Source organism: Betta splendens, chromosome 1 (genome assembly GCF_900634795.4).
Source record: "Betta splendens chromosome 1, fBetSpl5.4, whole genome shotgun sequence".
Lineage (NCBI taxonomy): Eukaryota > Metazoa > Chordata > Actinopteri > Anabantiformes > Osphronemidae > Betta > Betta splendens.
In genome coordinates, this window is record NC_040881.3 from 13,101,148 (window position 1) to 13,121,521 (window position 20,374).

General features: G+C 43.1%; 1 protein-coding gene across 1 annotated transcript in view; it reads left to right on the forward strand.

Moving 5' to 3' along the window:
* tusc3 (tumor suppressor candidate 3) overlaps positions 1–7,052 on the forward strand; it is a 44,940-nt gene extending 37,888 nt beyond the window's left edge. The window contains exons 9-10 of the mRNA XM_029150321.2: positions 4,467–4,557; positions 5,948–7,052. Of these exons, the coding sequence (XP_029006154.1) occupies positions 4,467–4,557; positions 5,948–5,963 (107 nt within the window). The 3' untranslated portion in view covers positions 5,964–7,052. The remainder of the gene's footprint in view (positions 1–4,466; positions 4,558–5,947) is intronic.
* The last annotated feature ends 13,322 nt before the right edge of the window (positions 7,053–20,374 follow it).

Sequence of the window (20,374 nt, forward strand, 5' to 3'; positions counted from 1 at the left end):
ACTAGTAATAAAATATTCATTGTATTACTCAGCAGTGCTTGACCGGGGCTTGAGACAAAGACTTCTACAGTATACGCGCACACACACAGCAGGAATAAATGTGTCATTATCATTAGTGTGATGTGCATTTGCATAACTGTCAATTAGCTGTAGCAGCTCTGTAAATGAGAACTGCTTGTTTGGCTCTCCAGTTAATCATGGTGTGACCCCTCACCTGCACCATAGCTGCCTCTGCATAAACATCTACAAGCATTCCATGCTTAAGATGTTTGGTTCTTTCACTGTGTACCAGTGTTTCTATTTGTAGTTCTGGTGCATGAACTGTGACCAGCAGGTAGATGTTATATTTATAATTAGATAAGATAAATATTGTCTTAAAAATAAATATGAATTAATGAGATAATATTCAGTTGGATTACAAGTAGTGAAGTTGATCATGAGATGATAAACTTGTTTCTGCTATGCTGTTTTACATGTATTCTTTACACAACACAATGGTAATCACACAGCTTTGGGACAATTCCCTTTAGTGACCTACACATAAAACAGCAGTGGGGAAAGGTGACAATGGCAGCTTAAAGGGGCTTCTTTGTCATTAGTTATTATCATTATTAGATATTATATACAATTTAACTACGCCAAGTGTGACTTTAAATTCAGTAAAATGTGCAGTGAGTGAAGCAAATGAATACTTGCCAAAGCATCTGTATTGCTGTAATTTTTGTAGCTTCTACTGAGAGGCAATTCTCTAGCTTTGTAATCACTGGTCAGTCCAATACAATGTACAATCAAGCACATTATTAGTAAGTCAGAGGTACAGTACACTTCACTGATTATAGCACATTGTAAGTGAGTCTTAGAAATTGCAGATTCCAACATCTGAATAAACTGTAGTTTATAATCAGTATCTTCTAGAATTGACAATTCCCTTGGTACTTTTGAACCATTGCCTTAACTTAACATAATGTGGCACATGCAACATGTGCCTAAAGACGTCAGGCAGATTTAGTCAAAACTATGAGCAAGCAGCATAAAATATAAAATACAAGGTCAAAGAGGAGGATGATTAATTGATGTCAAAGCTGTCATGTGGAGCTTCTGTGAAATATAAATTGCTCTCTTATATGCTAAGGGGTTCAACACTACTGCAAAGATGACAGAAATTTAAAAGCTTTCCATTTTTTTCAAGAATGCACACATTTGTTTGATGCCGGCAGCACATAGTAGCATATTTAAAGTCTGACACATGTTTTGATTGAAACGCAGCTGGTCCCTGACACCTCCTGATGAGAATTGTCTCAAGGTGCCAAGGGTGTTAACGCAGTGGTTTATTTCAGATGGGAGGTGGTCACTTGAACATAATAATAATTACATCTTGCCTTTCAACCTTTATCTTTTGAAGATCCAAGCTGAGATTCTGCATAATCTCCGGAATATGAAAAGGGGAGGGTTAGGTATTAGGTGGCCTATACTGGTAATTACCTCAGACGCAGACGCACTTACACACAAGTGGATTTTAATTAGTCACTGTGATGAAAAGCAGCTCGAGAAACCTTTCAGTCGTCTTTGTGAGGCCACGCACACAATCTAGAGGCAAGACTATATATAGACTTTAATTTTCAGTCATACATTTTCCTCCAGATGTTAAAGGGTGCAATAAAAGAATGACTTCATAACTTCCTCGAGGCCTGTTTCTCGTTGTACACACACATCTACATATGTGTGACCACCTGGGTAATGCTCACGTATGCAATACACACAGCGCAGAATTCTTGTTTTTGGTTAGTTTTCTCTTTGTCCTTCATCAGAAGCAACCTGTTTATTGTTTCTTTGCTCTGTTCATCTTCATCATTTCTGTAATTTTGTTGTTTACTTTTAGTATATCTGCTGCATTACAGTATGAATTACCTGATGCTAATTTGAATAAACTAAAGCAAACACGTTATGTACGTAAAATAGTACAAATAAACTGCCAACGTATATCCAGTCATGTTGCCAGATAACTAATTGGACCCGACTATATATCACATTACGCTGGTTAAGTCTGGCAATTAATCCATTGCAGTCCCAGCCATTGCAGGTGATGTCAGCTTTGGTCCATTACACCACTAATACATGGATCACATCTTTTATTGGCTGCCAGTTTTGAGGCCTGAAAGTAATCAGACGGACCAAAATAATCATATATTGTCAGATTTAATATGTCTTAAAAATATTAAGGAAGTTTATGGATTTGAAATGTTGAAGCTATGCAGTAATGCTCCACCAGGCCTGAGGCAAAGGACTGATTTATTTTTTTCCTATTTCACTCTTTAACATTCAGGAAGATAAATGCATTTACATTCCGGTAAAGGGATTGGTTTTAAATTAAAAAAAAAAAAGTCAAACTTTAGTGTGCATTATGCTGCTGTTAAGCTTCAGATCTAAAGCATTTGTTTCAATAAGTTAACTAAGCATAATTCATCCTTCCACCAATTCGTTGTCCAAACCCCTTGATGTATCACTAATTTATTACAGATTCCTCCATGTATTCCTTCAGGATATTAGAGATGGGAAGTTCGGTTCTTTTCACTGACACAGATCTTTAACTCTCAAACAGTAAAGTGAACAAATCATTTTGAGTCATTTGTTCATTTTGTTCATTTACAGCAGGCGGCGCTGTGGGCGCTGTAAAAATGGCAGCGGTTCTCAAACACTGTATACTGAAGACAACATTGTTTACTTCAGAGGACAAATTATAATACACAAAATGCCACAAGCAATTCAAGCTATGTGAAAACCTAACAAATACACACCAATTTAACGTGACTTATGTCCTGCATCTTCCATGCCATTGTTGTCTAACAACTTATTTGGGCAATTAGTGAGACATTTAAAGCAAAAAGTAACAATAAGTTCCCTATAATGTTGACTTGGTGCATTTATTGTGCCCAAAACGTGACATCCAGTCACTGGTTCAATTCCCTCAGAGAGGGTTGCTTCAGGAAGGGCATCAACGTAAACACTTGCCAAATCAACTATGCAAATCACTCGCTGTGGTGAACGACTCATTTCCTGTCCTGCTGACTGAGCTTAAGAAGCTGCTGCCAAGTGGCGAGAGAAGGTACTGCATGGCACTGAACGAGTCGTTCACTGAGAGGACTCGTTCCTCCTGAGTCATATAAAAGTTTAGTTCATATTAAATGAATCGTCCACGAACGACACATAACCACAGGATATCAGCCCAAAAGCACAGATTGTTATCTGGGTGAGAAGCCTGTGTTTATTTTGATGTTCCCCAACTTGCCAATGGGGTCTTTCTTGTGTTCTAGAAAGCGCCAATTATTTTTCTGGTCACCCCTATAGTGTGTTCGATGTCTTTTGGTTGGTTTTAATATTTTTTTTGTGAAGATCCTTTTTACTGAGTGGCATCCTTGCAAACCTGAGTGTACAGTGGTTTCTGACAGAGCCTCCTGCGTATAAGCATGTACAGCATCTCCTGTGTCTGTTCTGTTCTAGGTTTCAAGTTGAATTGTAAATGAAGCATCTGAATTTAAAGTGAAACATTAAAAAGGAAGCAAAGAGGAATGGTTAGAGAGCTGACACTGACTGATTGCAGCTGATATAGTTTTGAATGCATACAGTGTAAATTATATATATACTGTATATACGCAGACTAAAACCCACTTGAGCCCAAAAGATGAATGACTGCATATATACACAAATTGACACTGAATCCATCTTTCTCTTCTTTGCAGTCAAATCTTTCCTTGTGACATTTCATCTCGCTTCCTCTGTCATAAACACACATGCTCACACATCTCACCATTTACTCTCAGGGGGAGATGTCCTCATCATAATCCCTGATTAACAATATCAGTCGGTGGTGACAGTTTAATTTAACACCGTGCTTCTCCAGGATTAGCAGCTACATGAGGGTGTGGGCATACATTCGTATGCCGACACTGTTCCTCTGCAGTCTGTAGATGAGAGGTGCTTTGGCCTTTATACCACACAATGGCACATGCTGTGGAATAAGATCAATCTATGGATTAAATTACCATTACCAGTTTTCAAATGATGAAATGGAAAAATGGCTCAACGTGCATCATGCACATTGGCCTGTGTAGGTGCATGTACAGTACACGTTTGCATGCGTGTCAGCCACCAACATGAAGAAAAGGGACTGTGTTTAAACACATTCAGCTTGAACAGAGATCAAACAGTTGCATCAGCAGGTGCAGTATAAAGTGCATGAAACGATTTAAAAGGATGCCTTTAGTCAGAAATCAAACATTCTCACAGGCCATTGTCTAATATTTATTGTGAGTCTACAGGGTGTGCAAAAAGCTGTGGAAACATGTACTCCCCAGTGCATGGAGCACAGCTGAAGTGGCCTCACGTCGAGCGTTCGGGACGCTGTAATGATTTCATCCTCCTCCAGACCAGCTGTTTAGCATAACCAGACTGTATGTGTTCTTTTTCAGTCATCTGCCTGGTTGGCCTTGGACTGGTGGTGTTTTTCTTCAGCTTCTTGCTCTCCATTTTCAGGTCCAAGTACCACGGCTACCCCTACAGGTAACTATAGCAACCAAACAATGCCAAGGCATAGGCCTATAGTGGCACAAGGTGATCCCGGCTTACTCAACAGTTGTTCCAACATGCTGCAATATGCAGCCCTACAGGGAATCTTAAAGTTGACATATAATAGCTGCAGATCTTTTTGCAGACATGGTGCAAAAACACAGGCCAAAGAAGAATCCATTTCTTCCCAGGGTTCCTTTTGATTGTGATGCTGTTGTTTGATCAAAACACTCCCCAAATGTAGAAGCCACAGAGCCAAAGTTTTGTTTTCTCCAGAGACCCAAGATCTTACAGCAACTACTGTACAGAACTTTGCAGTGTGCCTTTGTTGACTCATGATGTGGCTGTAGAAATTCACTAGATTTCCAATATAGTCATGTAGACTTAAGTCTCTACCCTGAATATTTTAAGACATGCATTGATCATTTTCTTATAACTATGGTTTATAATTAATAGGAGTTGTTGTACAGTGTGCATGTATAGTGTAATGTTCCTGAAGCTTAGTGGACGATACCAGCAGCAATTGGGTCTTTGAGTTATAGGTCACCTCCACATAACAAAGTGTGCGTGTGTGGGAGTGAGAGTGACAAAATATTCCAGTAAGTCTGGACAGGCTGGCTTTAATTCACTGCTGCAGCAGCTGTTGGATATTACAGCATGACACAGTATCACCTCCAGCTGTTGAGTGTCACATTGTTGGATGCGCTTCATGGTGCACATAACTAGTTGTGGCAAATGGGATGGGATAAAAGTAGCCATGTTCAATGGATTGTTAGTATCTTTGGACTCAGTATATGTCTATACCGTTGTATTGACAAACTAATTCTTTTTTAAGTTAATGTCCGTTCTTTGACGTATGCTTCTAATGCAGCTACTGTAGGCTGGCAGCAGATTTATGGGCTTCAGGAGTATTCCACAGTTGTTCGAGTGTCGTTATCCCTGCTGATTGGTGACCCTCAGGTGATGGTCAGGACTGATTGCTCATGTGCGACTTAAAAGCTGTTAAAGGCAGTTAAACACTCATTTCAGAAAAAGTGTTTCCATAAAAAGGGGCAAATCATTGTTTAACTACACTGTTTAGCATTTCAGACCACATTGTAGTGGCTGGTGGCATCTGAGGCACATGTGTTTGTGTAATTAGACACCGCACATGCTCACATCCTATTTTGGGTTCTGTTGATGAAGTCTGCTGCTGCTTTTGTGTGCTATGATTTGATTTGTCTGTTTCCATGCGTCTAGAAATTGTTTAGGCAAGAACTGGCAATTCTTTTTTTTTTTTTTTTTTTCTTTTTTCTTGTCCACCACAAGTAAAAGCACGTTATTAATGTTCTCCCCCTGCTTTGTTCTGCTTTTTTCCCCTTCTCTGCTCTACCTCATCTCTCAGCTTCCTTATTAAGTGAAAACACCAGGAGCAGAGGAGGTCAGAGGATGGAGAAGAGGTGGTAGGTGAGGAGCAGAGGAGTCAAAAAGATACTTGAAGAGCAGGAGGCAGCTTTACAATGGAGTATTGAGTGATGCGGGGTTTGTTGTTGTGTTTGTGTGTTTTTTATTGACTGATACCATCGACTCTGCTTGCTGAATAGAAAATAAATGATTCCTTCTTACACTGGAAAATAAGTGTGTGTGTGTGTGTGTGTGTGTGCGTGTCTGTATCTTTGTTATTTCTTGGTTATATGGTTCTCTCAGTGGCTGAATATTATGTGTGGGCAGATACGCTGACCTGTGACCGCAGAGTGTTGTTTTGTGTTGGGTGTTATTTATAAAAAACTGGGTTACAGGTGAACAGAGAACAAGAGACACCGGAGGTCATGGATAATGAAGTGACCTTCTGAGAAAGCAAGTGCAGGTTATGAAGACGCTTACGCGGCCAACAATTAAACACGGACATGAACATTTGTGTTTATCTATGTGTAATAGAGAAACTTACTGTACTAATCGGGTGTGAAGACGCGCCTGACGGTAGTGTTTTATACAATTGATGGAAGACTTAGTTAAATTTGTGTCATCCTGCATTTAAATTACCGCTGTATAGTTTAAACCCAGGTCTGTTGCCACACTGTTTATCACTATGTTGTTATATTGTTGGACCATGATAATTTTTTTTTTTTTTTTATATTATTTGATACAATACTGTGCTATGATTTCCACTGACAACTGTGTGAGTCTAATGTTGAGATGTTTAAACCTCAACCTGAACATGTGACGCCACACACACCGTGATTTTATTTCATTATTATTCCCCACCCTTATTTTATGAATGTCCACCTCTCGGCCAGATGTGTGGCTGCTGCTTGTATAAACAGTGACGCATGTGTCGTTTAGAACACGCATACATTTCTAATCTGCTCACTTCTGGACTGCCCACTGAACCCGCGAGTGGGCTGCAGCTTTGAAACCATTTATGTAACCTGCTGTGCGTGGGCGGACGGAGGGATGCTGCCGCACACACACCAGTTTGGACGCATGTAATAAAAATATTCCCTCTCAGACTTCACCTTCTATTTTTGTGTTGCATATGTGGATAAGTATAGGAGCGCACTTTTTACCAGCCCAATGACAGGTGTGGTTTTTATCTGGAAATAGGACCTTTGATGCTGAACTGAAAGAAGAAAAGGTGCTTTTTCACTGTTTGCACTTAAAATTTGTTTAACAAACTAAACTACAATTCCAAAAACAGTAGCTTCTGTTTTCAGAATATTTTTTTGTTTGGGAATGAACTGTGTTTGAATTAATTTGATTATCATCCTATTCTCATTTTAGATCTATTTTATTTTGTCTATTTTTCATTTCATCCCATATTGAAGTGAGGCTTATTAGGAGCTGATGTTTCTCCTGGAACTATTCATTTGCTGATTGACACATTTGACTTGAGCAGTTGACAAATGTAAAAATGAAACCACATCTTGATGATCTGAACATCCATGCGCTTTGTAATTCTCAGGAGACAGTGGAATGTTTATTTTAATCGTGTACAGTACATTTATTCCAGGAACCACTAACATAAGGTAATAAACCGTTGCTGAAGCTACGGTAAGATGCGCTTTAGAAGCCGCTGTAGAAGAGTTGGTTCGACTCATCAGATTCATCCTTTTACATTTGTTTATTTGCTGCCAAATGACAGCAACACAATTCATAAAGCCTCTTTTTTAACTCTCTTCCTTTAGAACTTCAGTAGTAAACAACATTTTTTAGAAGCTGCAGTATCACAATAAAATCTGTTGTTAAATGAAAGTCGTTTCTGCCCCAAACCTTTTCTCCTTCTTATCCACTAATGATCCTTTCCAAGCTTGTGTCAGGAGACAGACGGCTGAGGAAGGACCCGGCATCTGGATGTGATGGCAGCTTTGCCATTTGTGCTGATCGCAGTCTGGAGACAGCTTTTACTCTTCTGGTTAGTGGCTGCTTGTTCACAGCCGGCGCATTTTAACTGCGATCCTCCCAAGAAATAGAGGAGACCTTCTGCTCCTTCATTGTTAAACCTCCCCTGTACTGGATGTGTAGTGATGGTTTGTTATCTTGATCTTTGCTACACACTGTTCTGTTCAGAATGTCTTGTTACAGGAAACTTGTCTTACTTTGAGGAACTTTTCAATTGTCTCTTCTTGATTCCGCAACGCTTTCTATTCAGAGCTGCTGGTTCTCTGCTCCTCAATTCATGCCTAGTGTTACGCTCTTATCTGACCTCTTCGCTGACGCCCTGCTGTGGCGCGACAGACCTACAAGAAGCCATGTCTGTTCAGGCCACGAGGCTGAAGCGCTGTGGACGAGCAGAGACGCTCTCTCCAGGCGTCGGCTCTGCAGCAATTATCACTGGAGCTCTGTTTCAGCTGTTGCTGTTTTGTTGCATCAGTGTGTGTGTGTGTGTGTGTGTGTGTGTGTGTGTGTGTGTGTGTTAGAGGGAGAAATAGAGAGACTGCTGTATTACATTCAAGAGAACTGGACCATATGGTTTAATCTGACTGTTTACCGACAACAATTCCACTGTTTGACATTAAACATTCATGCAGAATAAGACACAGTATACCACACGTGAGTAGTTATCAAATCACTTTGCTCAATGGTTATTAGCATTTATCCCCACCAGGTTTTCTCAGCAGCCTTCGTGTGTGCAGTTGCGTGGTGGTTGTGTGTGGTTTTGTTGGGCTGAGGACCTGAAGGACTGTTCCCCGTGTGCGGTTCGTGGCCCTAAGCTGCCGAGCGCCTGCTGAATGTTGCTCTTTTGTTGCTTATTTTTCTCCATCCCCTCACGCCAACCACTGGAGGCAGATTGACGCCCACCCTCAGCCTGATTCTGCAGGAGAACCAGGCTCTTCATTTGCTTAGGTTTCTATATAATACTCTGTTTACGGCGTTCTGTCTGAAGGTTTTATTATTTGGTTATTTATTGGGCTAAAGTCTTATGATAAATGAAATCACTTGATAAAACTGTGATGACTTTACTGTTGTTCTTCCTATTGAAACATATAAAGTAGGTGTTGACCTGAGTTTAGGTTTATATAGAAATCTGCCTCCAAAGTCAAAGTGAAGCTCAGGTGCTGCTTTTTAGAAACCGATTCAGGTTAAACACATTTAACTTTAAAAGTGATCTTGATTTAGGTAAAATTAATAAACACCTTTGGATATTATTCTAAATATTTAATTCATAACAGGGGTCTTGATGCAGTGTTCTGTAGTGATACAGCGTCCTATAGATATTACACACGTCCAAGTCTTTGCTGCCTCTTATTAGTTCCTGGACGTGGATAAGACTGAACTGCCCTGAAACGTAATCGCTGGGTTTTACAGCAATCACAGCAGCGTTACACAGGAGGAAAGGAAGGAAGGAGTGATGATGCAACATCTGTTAAGGCCTGAAGAAGCAGCATGGGTTTAGTGACAGATTCAGGGTTTACCACAAAAGCACTTGTATTTACAGTGCTTCTCATCCTCCAGGAGAGATACAGTAGAAGCCATTTCCTGATGAAAAATATATGATCACAAAGAGTAAGAAAAGAAATCTTTACAAAGAATCAGCAAATGTATGTCTGAAATGTGAAATGTAGAGAGTTATGGTATTTCTTCTGTGAAACTTTTATCTCTCTTTGAAATGTGAACCTATTAAAACTTTGTACATTTCAGATGTTCTTTCAACTCATGTTCCACTTTTATGTGGCAACAGAAACATTGATTCCCTAAATGGATAATGTAGAGCCGAGAAAAATGTCTCTGTTTGAAAAATGATTCAGCGAATCATTCAGGCCCGGGTCGATCTGAAAGCACGCCGTCAATGAGCTGTCCTTGTAAAGTATGAGCAGAAACGTGTTTGAGATGCTATTAGACAGTTTATGATCTGCTTATAAAAACTTTTACCTACTGTAAGCACGTGCTCAATATAGTAAAACAGTTTGAATCCTCTCTACAATTTGACACTTGACACTTTTAAACAAGGTGCAAGGTCTTAACAATTAACTAAAATTCTCCACCATTAGTCTTTCAGGTACAAACAAAAGACAACTGATTCTCTACATTTGCGTATGTTGCGCAAATGTGAATGTGAATCGGGATTTGTATTAATTGAGCCAGTAATAGCAGCCTGTCCAGTAACTAAAAGGAGCTTTCGCATACTGTAGTTTAGGTTTGGCAAACAAACAATTTGGAAGGTCCAATTAAAAGTCTTTAGTTTGGCAACAGGAGAGTCACTGTGTGATTAATATTAGTGCCTGGGAGCCAAACAAGTGAACATGAAAGGTCAGTAATGGATGCGGTGGGTGGATCAGTGAACGCGCTGCCTGCTGGGTAATGGTGCAGGGAAGCACAGACGCAGAGGGACAGTGAGAGCTCATAGTTCTTTAAACGCGGCCGCCTCCACCTCCAGCTGCTCCAGCAGCCACGAGCACAAACAGAACCAGGGGCCTCGTTACCGGCGGCGCCCAATGGATGAGCTCACCGCTCCAGTGGAATGTGGGCCGAAAAGGAACATTTTGGCAACAAACTGGCAAATAGTTTAAAAAACGTATTATGAAGCGTGGGAATGGATTCGACTACACACAGTACGGTGTATTTTATTGTTGAAGAGAAGTGAGTTACAATCAGCTGCTTCCTGACGTTGGACATTAGAGACGAACCCGATGATGTGTCTGACCCGTGACAGATCCATGACGACGGTTCCCCTGTGATGTGTGCGACACTTCTTTTGCTTTCTGAAGAAATCTATATTTATAAACTACACACATGGTGCCGTGACCCTCGGGTCCAGACGGGACTAAAGTTTGTTCAAACAGTCTTGTTTTTTTCGCCCCTGAAGCCAGAATCTGTCCGTCTGACACTTGTGAGTTGCTGGCGTTTCCTCAAGCATGACATTTACATTCGTGGCTTTGGGTAAAATGCTGAATAAGACCAACACAGTCGCACAGGACGAACGGGATCACGTTCAAGGAGTCACAACAGAGCGACAGATCTGAGCTGTTTAAGTGAGGGAGATTCATTAGAGGCGCAGAAGTGGAAGGAACCGGGCATCACCCAGCGAGACGCGTGTTAATGAGCTGCCGGAGCCGCTCAGTTGCGCCCCCTGTCTGTCAGATTGAGCAGCGCAGCCGCCTCGCCCGCTGCCGTGGTGCCTTTGAGCCGCCCCGATGGCGTCTGGATCCCGCTCTCCTCCTCGCTGCCTCCGCAAACAACAGGCTGAGCCTGTCAAGAGGCGCCGCTCCACTTTCGGCGCCGCTCGCAAACTTTCCCCTCTCGCACATCTGACGAGCTGTTGTCAATAGGAACTTTCCAGCCCGTAACGTGACAACGCAGTCTCCATGACAACCGGTGCCCTCGGGCCTATATGGGGTGCGCTCGTATCATAGTAACACAGTACAGCTATAAGTGTTCGGGTGTGTTTCGTACGGTGATGTATATGTGGAGACACGGGGAGAAAAACAAGGCAGTTAAAGCAGCGGCTCCGGCAAAACATCATTTGCATTTTCCTCTCATGTCGGATAAATATAACTTTTACAGCTTTTAATTATGATGTGTTTAAACAGCGTTTCTCTACATGCTTTTCTCTCGCTTGCTCTTTTTTTTGTACAGAGCTCATTTTCTCTGCTGTCTCAGACTTTTCAGGCAGCGGAGGCATAACTGCGCACACACACACACACACACACTGTGCAGATTGTAATTACACGCTGTTACAGTAACGGCCTTAGGAGCCTGTCAGCCCGCTGTTTGTTCCCATACCTCAAGTGCTGTAGCGCTCATAAATACACATGCACGTGCAGCCAGTGAGGCCCGGCTGCAGCAAAGTTGGGACGCAGTGTTGGCGCTTGGCGACCGGGCTCATTTTCTGTGAAGGGTGCTTGTCGCGCACAGGATCGTGCCCACTCTCTGTTCCTCAGTCGCTCTCTCTCTCACCCGAGAGAAGGCGACAATCACAACTCATCAGATCCCCATCAGATCCCAATTAACGCCATGATTGTGGCTAATTAATAAATCAATTAAAGCGCCAGGCGCCGCGCTTTGCTTCTCGGCAGGTTGACGGCGACCCCCCCCCCCCCCCCCCCCCCCCAACACAAACAAACGCCTCCCCGCGTGACTTCAAAGCCAGGAATTAGATAAGTCGGTGGTCGTCCTGTGAGGGAGCAACGAGCTAATTTTCCTCCACAAACAAACTGTCAAAACATACGTTTCATGCCAGGACCGGGGGGCTCGGAGATCATCAGCGCTATGACTGGGAAGAGGAGTGCTTTATTAGCTGTGCAGGGAAAAAGCCCTTCAAAGGGGAGCCTTCAAACAGGAGCTTAATTATTACACGGAGACTGAGCCTCTGTTGTCGTCTCCATATTTCCCCATCTTCTCCCTCAACAACAACCTGCCACATATAGGTGAAATCAGGTTAAAAAAGTAATAACCTTGGAAATGTGTTTTTAATTACATAAACACACGCTGGCTGCATCTCGTTCACCACCACCTCCTGCACTTGATGCACACATACTTATAATGATGCTCAGCTGCATTTAAAGCACCAGTTACTGAATGATCTTGTTTTTTTTCTCACATATTAGTTTGAGTTTTTAGATTTAATTTTGCAGTCTAGTATTTAGTCCCCGCCCCCACACACATAAGATGCTGCTCATCATAGAGTGGATTATAGCTGGGTTCAGTACTGTATGCACTTGCTAGTCAGAAATGAATGGTCGCTGTATGTTTGCTTCAAAGCTCATGTCAGGTCTGAGGAGGAAATTTACTTCAATAAATAGTTGCGGAGCAAAATGTACAGAAACGGACAAAACATTTCATCAAAACATCAAAATTTCACTTTCACTTCACTAAAAAGTGAGTTGATGGTGAAAATGAGGGAAAATGCAAATCGCCAAGCAATCAATGCTCTCTAAATAATTTGCATGAGGGCAAAGCATTTTCCACACAAAACGCAGGAATACATGAAAGTGGTTTTTCAACAACTTTAGAACCTAGTCAGCAGTTTCTGCTTAGCAGGTGAGGAAGACGTTTCATGCTAAAATTCTCTTTCAGCTGTTTGCAACTAAACGTCCAACTGCCTGCAAGTCCGATGATATTCAAAAATATGTTCAGCTTCAAATGTGAAAACGGCTGGAATCTAAAGTAGTGCACGTTGTATTTTAATGCATTCAAATCATGACCACTTCATAAAATTCATGCTTCACACAAAGCAAGTCCAAGGATGTCGATGCTTCAACACATTTTTGGCGCCTCTCGCTCCTCGCTGCTTCAGCGCCGCCTCCCGCCTTTGTCTTCTCCCCTTTCTCCACCTTGTCTACTCCACTTTTGCAAAGCATCTGTGAACTCGTGGAGACCCTTCCCTCGCTCCTTTCCAACTCAATCCTCTGCTTTCCCTGGAGACGCCTCTTTAACAACCCCCCGAGGCCGTGGTAACTGAGACCGCTGCAGCGGATGGAACGGGCAACAGAGGACAACACACAACCGCTCAGTCAACACTCAGTGTGAGCCTCTGCCTTAAGGTGCGTCCCACAAGTTTGGGGTAAAACACGGGCCCTAATTTACATATTCACCATTTGCATGTGACCTGTGTCATTTGTTTTGACGTGCAAGGCCGGAGCCTGCATCAGCACCAAGCTCTACCCTCTTTGTTGAGTCACACATTCCACAGATGGACGCCGTTTGACAGACAGACAAGCTGCCGACGGGAAATGAGGCCGCGGAGGAAAATGAGACGCGAACGCGGGTGGAAACGACGGGGAAATCCCATCAAAAGCCTGCTAAGCGTTAATGGAGTGTGACGCGCTCGACGCTCGCGAGTTGAACGGGAGACGTAAATAAAAACGAGTGTGGACAGACGGAGGCGGACGAGGCCCGGTGGCCCCGTCCTGCCCCACTTACTCGGGCTGTACGGCACATGCGCATGCGGCCTCTGTGCAGAGAGAACCGGGCCTCATCTCTGCCTCACACTTCATATCGCACTCGTTAGTTCAAATATCAGCTCGCTGAACAGAATGTTAATGGGGGATGGAGCGCGGAGGTGAATGTCAGATGAGGGGGAAATGAGACTGACGATGGAAAGCAAAGGGCGAAAGAGGCTGGAAAGAGAGAAGTAGGAGGGGGGAAAGTGGCCGAACGGGCAGTTAAACGTGTGGCAGAGAGTAAATTGTTCTATGGTTCTGACCGCAACCGCAGGAGTGTATAATATATCACGAGCTGCAGTGATGCTTGTTAATAAACTAGACTGTGCGACTCTACGTATATAGAAGTGACAGCAACATTATTAAAAAGCCAGTGGTCTTAGCTCAGCAAACGCTTTTGATATTGATGGCGTTTTCTTGTTGTATATGTTGTGTTCTCAGCACCTAATAACAAACTCTATGCACTAGTGAACAATCTCATAATTACCCACTGGCAGCGAGCGGCCTTGTTTTAAATGTGTTTACTAAAACCTGCCGCTGAACGTTAGTGACAGACCAACATCGCCGCCACACCTTTCAAAACAAAAGGGGAAAAAAAGGGACGAAATTCAGCCAACGTGATGAAACCGCCGCAGCGTTTCAAGGATGAGCGAAGGCACGAGATCATGAATCGTAAAAGAAAACGGCGAAGTTGCACAAGCCGTTTACGCTGCATGGAAGATGTTCCACTGCGATCAAACCTGTACGTTTAGTTAAAGGAAGACATCCGTGTGTGAGGCGTCTCTAAAAGGCAGAGTTGGGCGTCATCTGCATAAAAGTGATATGTTAACATGACAAGGAACTAATTCTTAAATTTTTCTTGAATGAAACAGTCGTGTCACTTTGTTTGATTTCTAATAGTTTTGAGTTAAGTTGACAGGAATCTAATTACATCTAAAAACACTGACACTGAGTCCATTAGTGTCCACAGAGATGAGTCAGAGCTGTTCTAACATGAACCGGTAAAAGCAGAGTGGAGTTGAATTTATATTCATAGCTGGTTTTGTCATTACAGCCGTGATATAATTCACCTTAGCACATTTTTAATTGCTTAGGCTCAATTCATAAGTGTTTTAGAGAACATCCTTTAAAGCGTGAGTCATGATAATATGCAGATGTTTAGTCGGTGGCCGTGTAGATGAGATGTGTGTGTCCAGTGTCTGAGGGAGCCTCAGTGTTTTCCACAGGACGCCTGTCTCATTAACCTGCAGCATGTTTTATTCTGAGCGCTTGAGGCGTCAAAAAGAGTCGGTGTGAGCGGTTTGTAAGAGCCTGAAGCCTGAAGCGGGCGGCACTGGGTGGCGTGTGAATGACTAATGGGATTTCCTGCTATAATCAGGTTTAGCAGGTATTCTCTCGCCGCTGGTCCCGGGATAACGCTCTTAATTTGGGATTGAGATTAGAGGGGTTTACAAAAATCATATTCGTGACACCTGCACGCAGCGGAATAGTGGGAGTCACAGCCGACGCTGGTTGTTGAGGGATTTCTTCACCCTCGAAAAAAGACGTGTTTGATAACTGAACACCCACCTGTCAATCAAGTGGCTTCACTGAGCCTCTTTTATAGGATCCTTTCATTTTCATAAGACAAATTAAACATCCTGCTCTTTAAAAAGAGCCTCGGTAGTTTTTTGTAAAGGTCTAACCACGGTGTCAAGTACCAGTACATAAACTATAACACTGACATTTGCCAAAATATTCTTCTTCTGCTGCTCGAAAAATTTGATTTAAAATAGTTTTCACCCCCATAGTGAGTATGATACATCCTCTTTTTGTCCTGAATGTGGCCTCAGATCTCTCGAAGAATGATTAAAAAAAATCAAAGAATTTCAAAAGAGAGAGTAAGAATCAATCCATCCACAAAAAAAGTTGATAAGTAAAAAAACAGTTTAATAATAATCAGATGACTCTGTGTGATGTGTCACTGCACCTGAAGGGACACAAAGAGAGTAAGTAATGGTTAGTTGATGAATGAATAATGTGTTATTACTGAGGAGATCCCTCAGTCTCGTCTCTGCTAGCTCATCGTCTGCTGTTCGCTAATTGATTCAGGATAACTACGAATTTATTATTAAAGCGTCTCCCAGTCTATATCTCTTCGTGTACAACAATGGGATTTCTCTGAAATTAAAAAAAACTGTAAAGATGAAAAAGCAATGAAAAGCACGGACAGTAAAAGAACAAAGTGGCCGCATGGTGATCTGTAAAAGTCACATTCTACAAACAAGCGAGTTTCTGACTTGCAGCTTGTGATCGAACGATGCCTCATCATTGTGGGAAAAATGTATAGAATTATATAGAACAGTGGGCCTGAAGCAGCATCTCACAGCGGAGACGTTATGATTTTGTTTTTCCATTTTTCCACCGTTTCTTTTATTTGGTCCTGCGCAGCCCCGTGGCCTCTGTTCGCGGCCCGTCTTTGCTAATATTCCGAGGATCCCATCAGGTCTGACCTCGGGCCACGTCTCTGAAAAGATCTCATTTTGAATGGTAGATACAATAATGGCCTCATGAAGTTGTAAAGTATGGCCCAGCCAGGCACGCGAGCGCTCACACGCTACACGCTAACGCGCTAACACGCTAACATACGGCACGCGCTCCACCATACATCACTGTAGCAGCCGCCTGAGCCTGATAGCGGGAATAAATATGGTAAATCTCAGTCACATCGAAGGCAATAAAGCGAGCACTTTACAATAAACGTAGCGCGTGGTTGCTGGCACTTTATGGAATTTATTGAACAATAAAGTTGAGAATATTGCATCAGATCATTTTAAAGAAAACGCCGCCATTATCCATTACTGTTTCCTGTTGTCTTGGCGGCGCCCGCGCAAGCACGATGAAGGTCCGTCCCTGTGGTTATTGCTCTTCTAAAAGGCAGATTCAGGAGGCCATTCAGTTTAAAACACGCTGTCACTGAATAAATGGGAGAGCTGAGAATTATACTGTGGAAAAGCGTGTGTGTGTGTGTGTGTGTGTGTGTGTGTGTGTGTGTGTGTGTGTGTGTGTGTGTGTGTGTGTGTGTGTGGTTGGGTGGGTGGTGTTCAGGGATCTTGTGAGAAATTACTGGCCTGGATAATCACTGCATTTGTTGACGGCTCTTCATTATCAAAATGTGCTGCTGCCAGGTTCCTGAGCCCAAGATTCTTGGCCACAGGCGTCATAATTCCCACATTAACCACCAGGGGATCATTTCATTCTAATACACAACCAAAACAATGATTGGATCAACACACGGCTTGAAAAAGAAACCACCCGCACTTTTCAATATCTGTACATGATTTTAACACATACAAGCACGACAAAGCCTCCGTCTCCTCCATACATGTAGTTGAATTTATTAATGTGTTTGTGGGGAAACTAAAAGCAAATCCAACGTGCGAATGGTGCCAGTGTGAGTTTTGTGTTATGTTGGGGAGATAATTTCTGTTTTTAATTGAAAAATGGAAGTATTTATTGTTATTCTAAAATATGAATGTGCATCTTTGTATGGTCACAGTTCCAGCTAAAGTTCAGGTCAATTCCCCAAACAAGATTTTCATTGCTCACGTTCAAAGAAATTGAAAGTGTGTTTTATAGCTGAGGGCTAAAACAGAAAATCCAAACAAAAGAAGCTCATTTGTAGTGAAGAGGACATTAAGTCTTGAGTGAGATGGTCAGACGTGCAGAGGGATGAGGGAGCGCGTGTGTGTGGGCGTTCGGATGGGCACCACTGTAGGCCACGAAGGCCTGGGCCGTTTATTTAAAGAGCCACTATAAATGCTGAAGCCCCGCGTGATAATGACTGCGGGGCCGAGGGATGACATTTTGACAAACACGGCTTATTATAGAAATGGCTTCATCAATGTGTTGATAGCGCCGTCCAAGTCGCCGGCGGCGTGTGTGTGTGTGTGTGTGTGTGTGTGTGTGTGTGTGTGTGTGTGTGTGTGTGTGTGTGTGTGTGTGTGTGTGAGTGTCTCACCCACCGTCCCACTGAATGGCTCCAAGTGGAGAGTGAGAAAGACAATAGTAGTAAATGCACCTGTTTTCTCTCATTTATCTTGTGAAGTGGGACGATGGAGGGGGAGGAGATGGAGGGCATCATCTAACGGATAATGGGGATGGAGGTGGAGGCACGGCCGCTTTAAACCAAAGCTATTTAATGCATGTTGGTCCTGATAATTATCATGGTCCTGTTACACAAGCGTTATTGCAGCGCACAGACTGGACCTGTGCTCAGATCTCAGAGCAGATCTCTGTGGATCGGCGGAGGGTTCATTTGCGTTGCGACTGTGGTGATTTCCCCTGTCGGGCTGTCAAACCCTGACAGATGCATTGGCACTCCTCTGTTTTCTAGCTTTTTCTTACCTGTGCTTCCTGAAGAAGCATCATCGTCTTTAGTAAACAAGCACTGGGCATATTGTCAGATCAGTAGTATCCTGTATCATGTGAACGCATCTCTCACATACAGTAGAATGCTGCACAGGAAGGGTCCATTTAATCAGCATGAGCCCTCATTAATCCACTGTACATATATCTATTACTCCACAGATCAAGTTTGTTTATTACTGCAGCATCTGAGAGACACGATCTGTTTCCACGACTTTGTTTGATTCGTCTGAATTCTGCTCACTGGCAGAAGTTTCCATTTGCATTCGATCACAAACCCAAGTTGTTCAAGAGCCGTTGATAATTACAGAAAATCCATACACGGCATCTATTAGAGGAAACAGGGTCGTGGTATGAATTTATTAAGCCAATTACAATCAGACGGGGGGAAACATTGGGCTGTTTCAGGATTTAATGCTGTGAAAAACAAGCTTAAGAACCACAGTGCAGCTATAAGCTCTTAATAAGTGTGGGCTTTTGTGTTTCCTGCCAGCGCTGGCTGTAATGCCAGCTGGTTAGCTGCACAAGCACCTGGATCAGCTGTGGGTATCTGGAGCCCCAGCTGTGGCATCGCCGTGATCCAGGAGTAGCAGCGAAAGAGCAGCACAAAGCCTGAAGGCACATATGGCTCCATCATGGAAATCTGCACGGATAAAGCTAAGATGCCAGAATCCATGTTTTCAATCCTTCACTTACTTTGAAGCAAATTAAATCCTTTACAGCTCAAAGATATGGGTTTGAGCTAAATGTATTGTTTTAGCACTCTAGTCTGTTGATGGGCGATAAGGCAGCGACGTCAGCTGCGCGCCTGGAAGCGGGCGTGAGGTACGGGATGAAGCGGATTTGTCCTGATGCCGTGGGAATAATCCAAGATGACGAGACACGACGTCGGCCACAGTCAGGAACCCGAAATGGGCAAACACACACACACACACACACACACACACACACACACACACACACACACACACACACACACACACACACAAGGAAAATCCCTTGGTTCAGTCCTTTCCACACAGACACACAAACTGCTGAAGGCCGGTGGTAAACAGCCATTTGCATTTGCCCGCTGTCCTGATAATCAACCTCTAATCAAGGGCTTATAGGATCGTCAGGCCTCATTAGGGCTTGTTAGGTGCTGATTTATACACTGTATGGATGGTTCCGACCCACTGACTCATATTCACGGGGACATTAGGAGATGGCCATTGATACATGCATTAAGATATTGGTTTCCCATCTTCTAAGCCCCTCATTTGGTCTGGGCCTGTAGGATTTCGCCACTAGCAGCATGAGTGTTACCCTGGAGCTCGCTCACGTCGCGCGGGAGGCCATCGCAGACACACTGTAACATGTGAACACTTTTATTGGGCTGTAATTGCGCCGTGGCGCTAATAGCAGCCATCTCCACATAACAGCCGTCTGTGGGAGATCTCACACACACCCCGGCTCGTCTGCGTGGCGTTCACACTCCAGCAGATGACGCGTCAATGTCAGACATCAAGGGGACAGGCTTCGATTTTGGCAGCCATAACGTTTTATCTCCACTCAGACGATTGGCATCAGGCTCGCTAATGGACTGGAGTGGACGGAGGCAAATTAAAAGAGTGCGTACGTTTGTTTTGTTGGCTGAGACTTCACACCTGAGCTAATCTCACTGTAGATTATGTAACCGGATCACAACAGATGCACATTCATTAGCTCCTTTCATCGTCATGTCACGTGCTGCAGCACCTTGACCTGAAGTTAAACTAAAACTTCATTTATCCCTTTCCTGTCTTTTAGCATTTGTGGCCACTCAGACAAAAACAACTGCAGAGTCTCTAGACAAAAGTGATTTGTCGACTCACCGAAGCAGCTTAAGTCGCAACAGTGTTTCCTTTTCCTGATGCGCCGCTGCAGAAGAATCATTATACTAATCACAAATGTGTGCAAACCTCAATAGGCTGCAGCACCCATCGCTCCAGACCGTCCGGGTTTCATCCCAGCTAACGAGTAGACGTGTCTGTGATGTGGAACCATGAAAGGGCAACGTGGCCAAA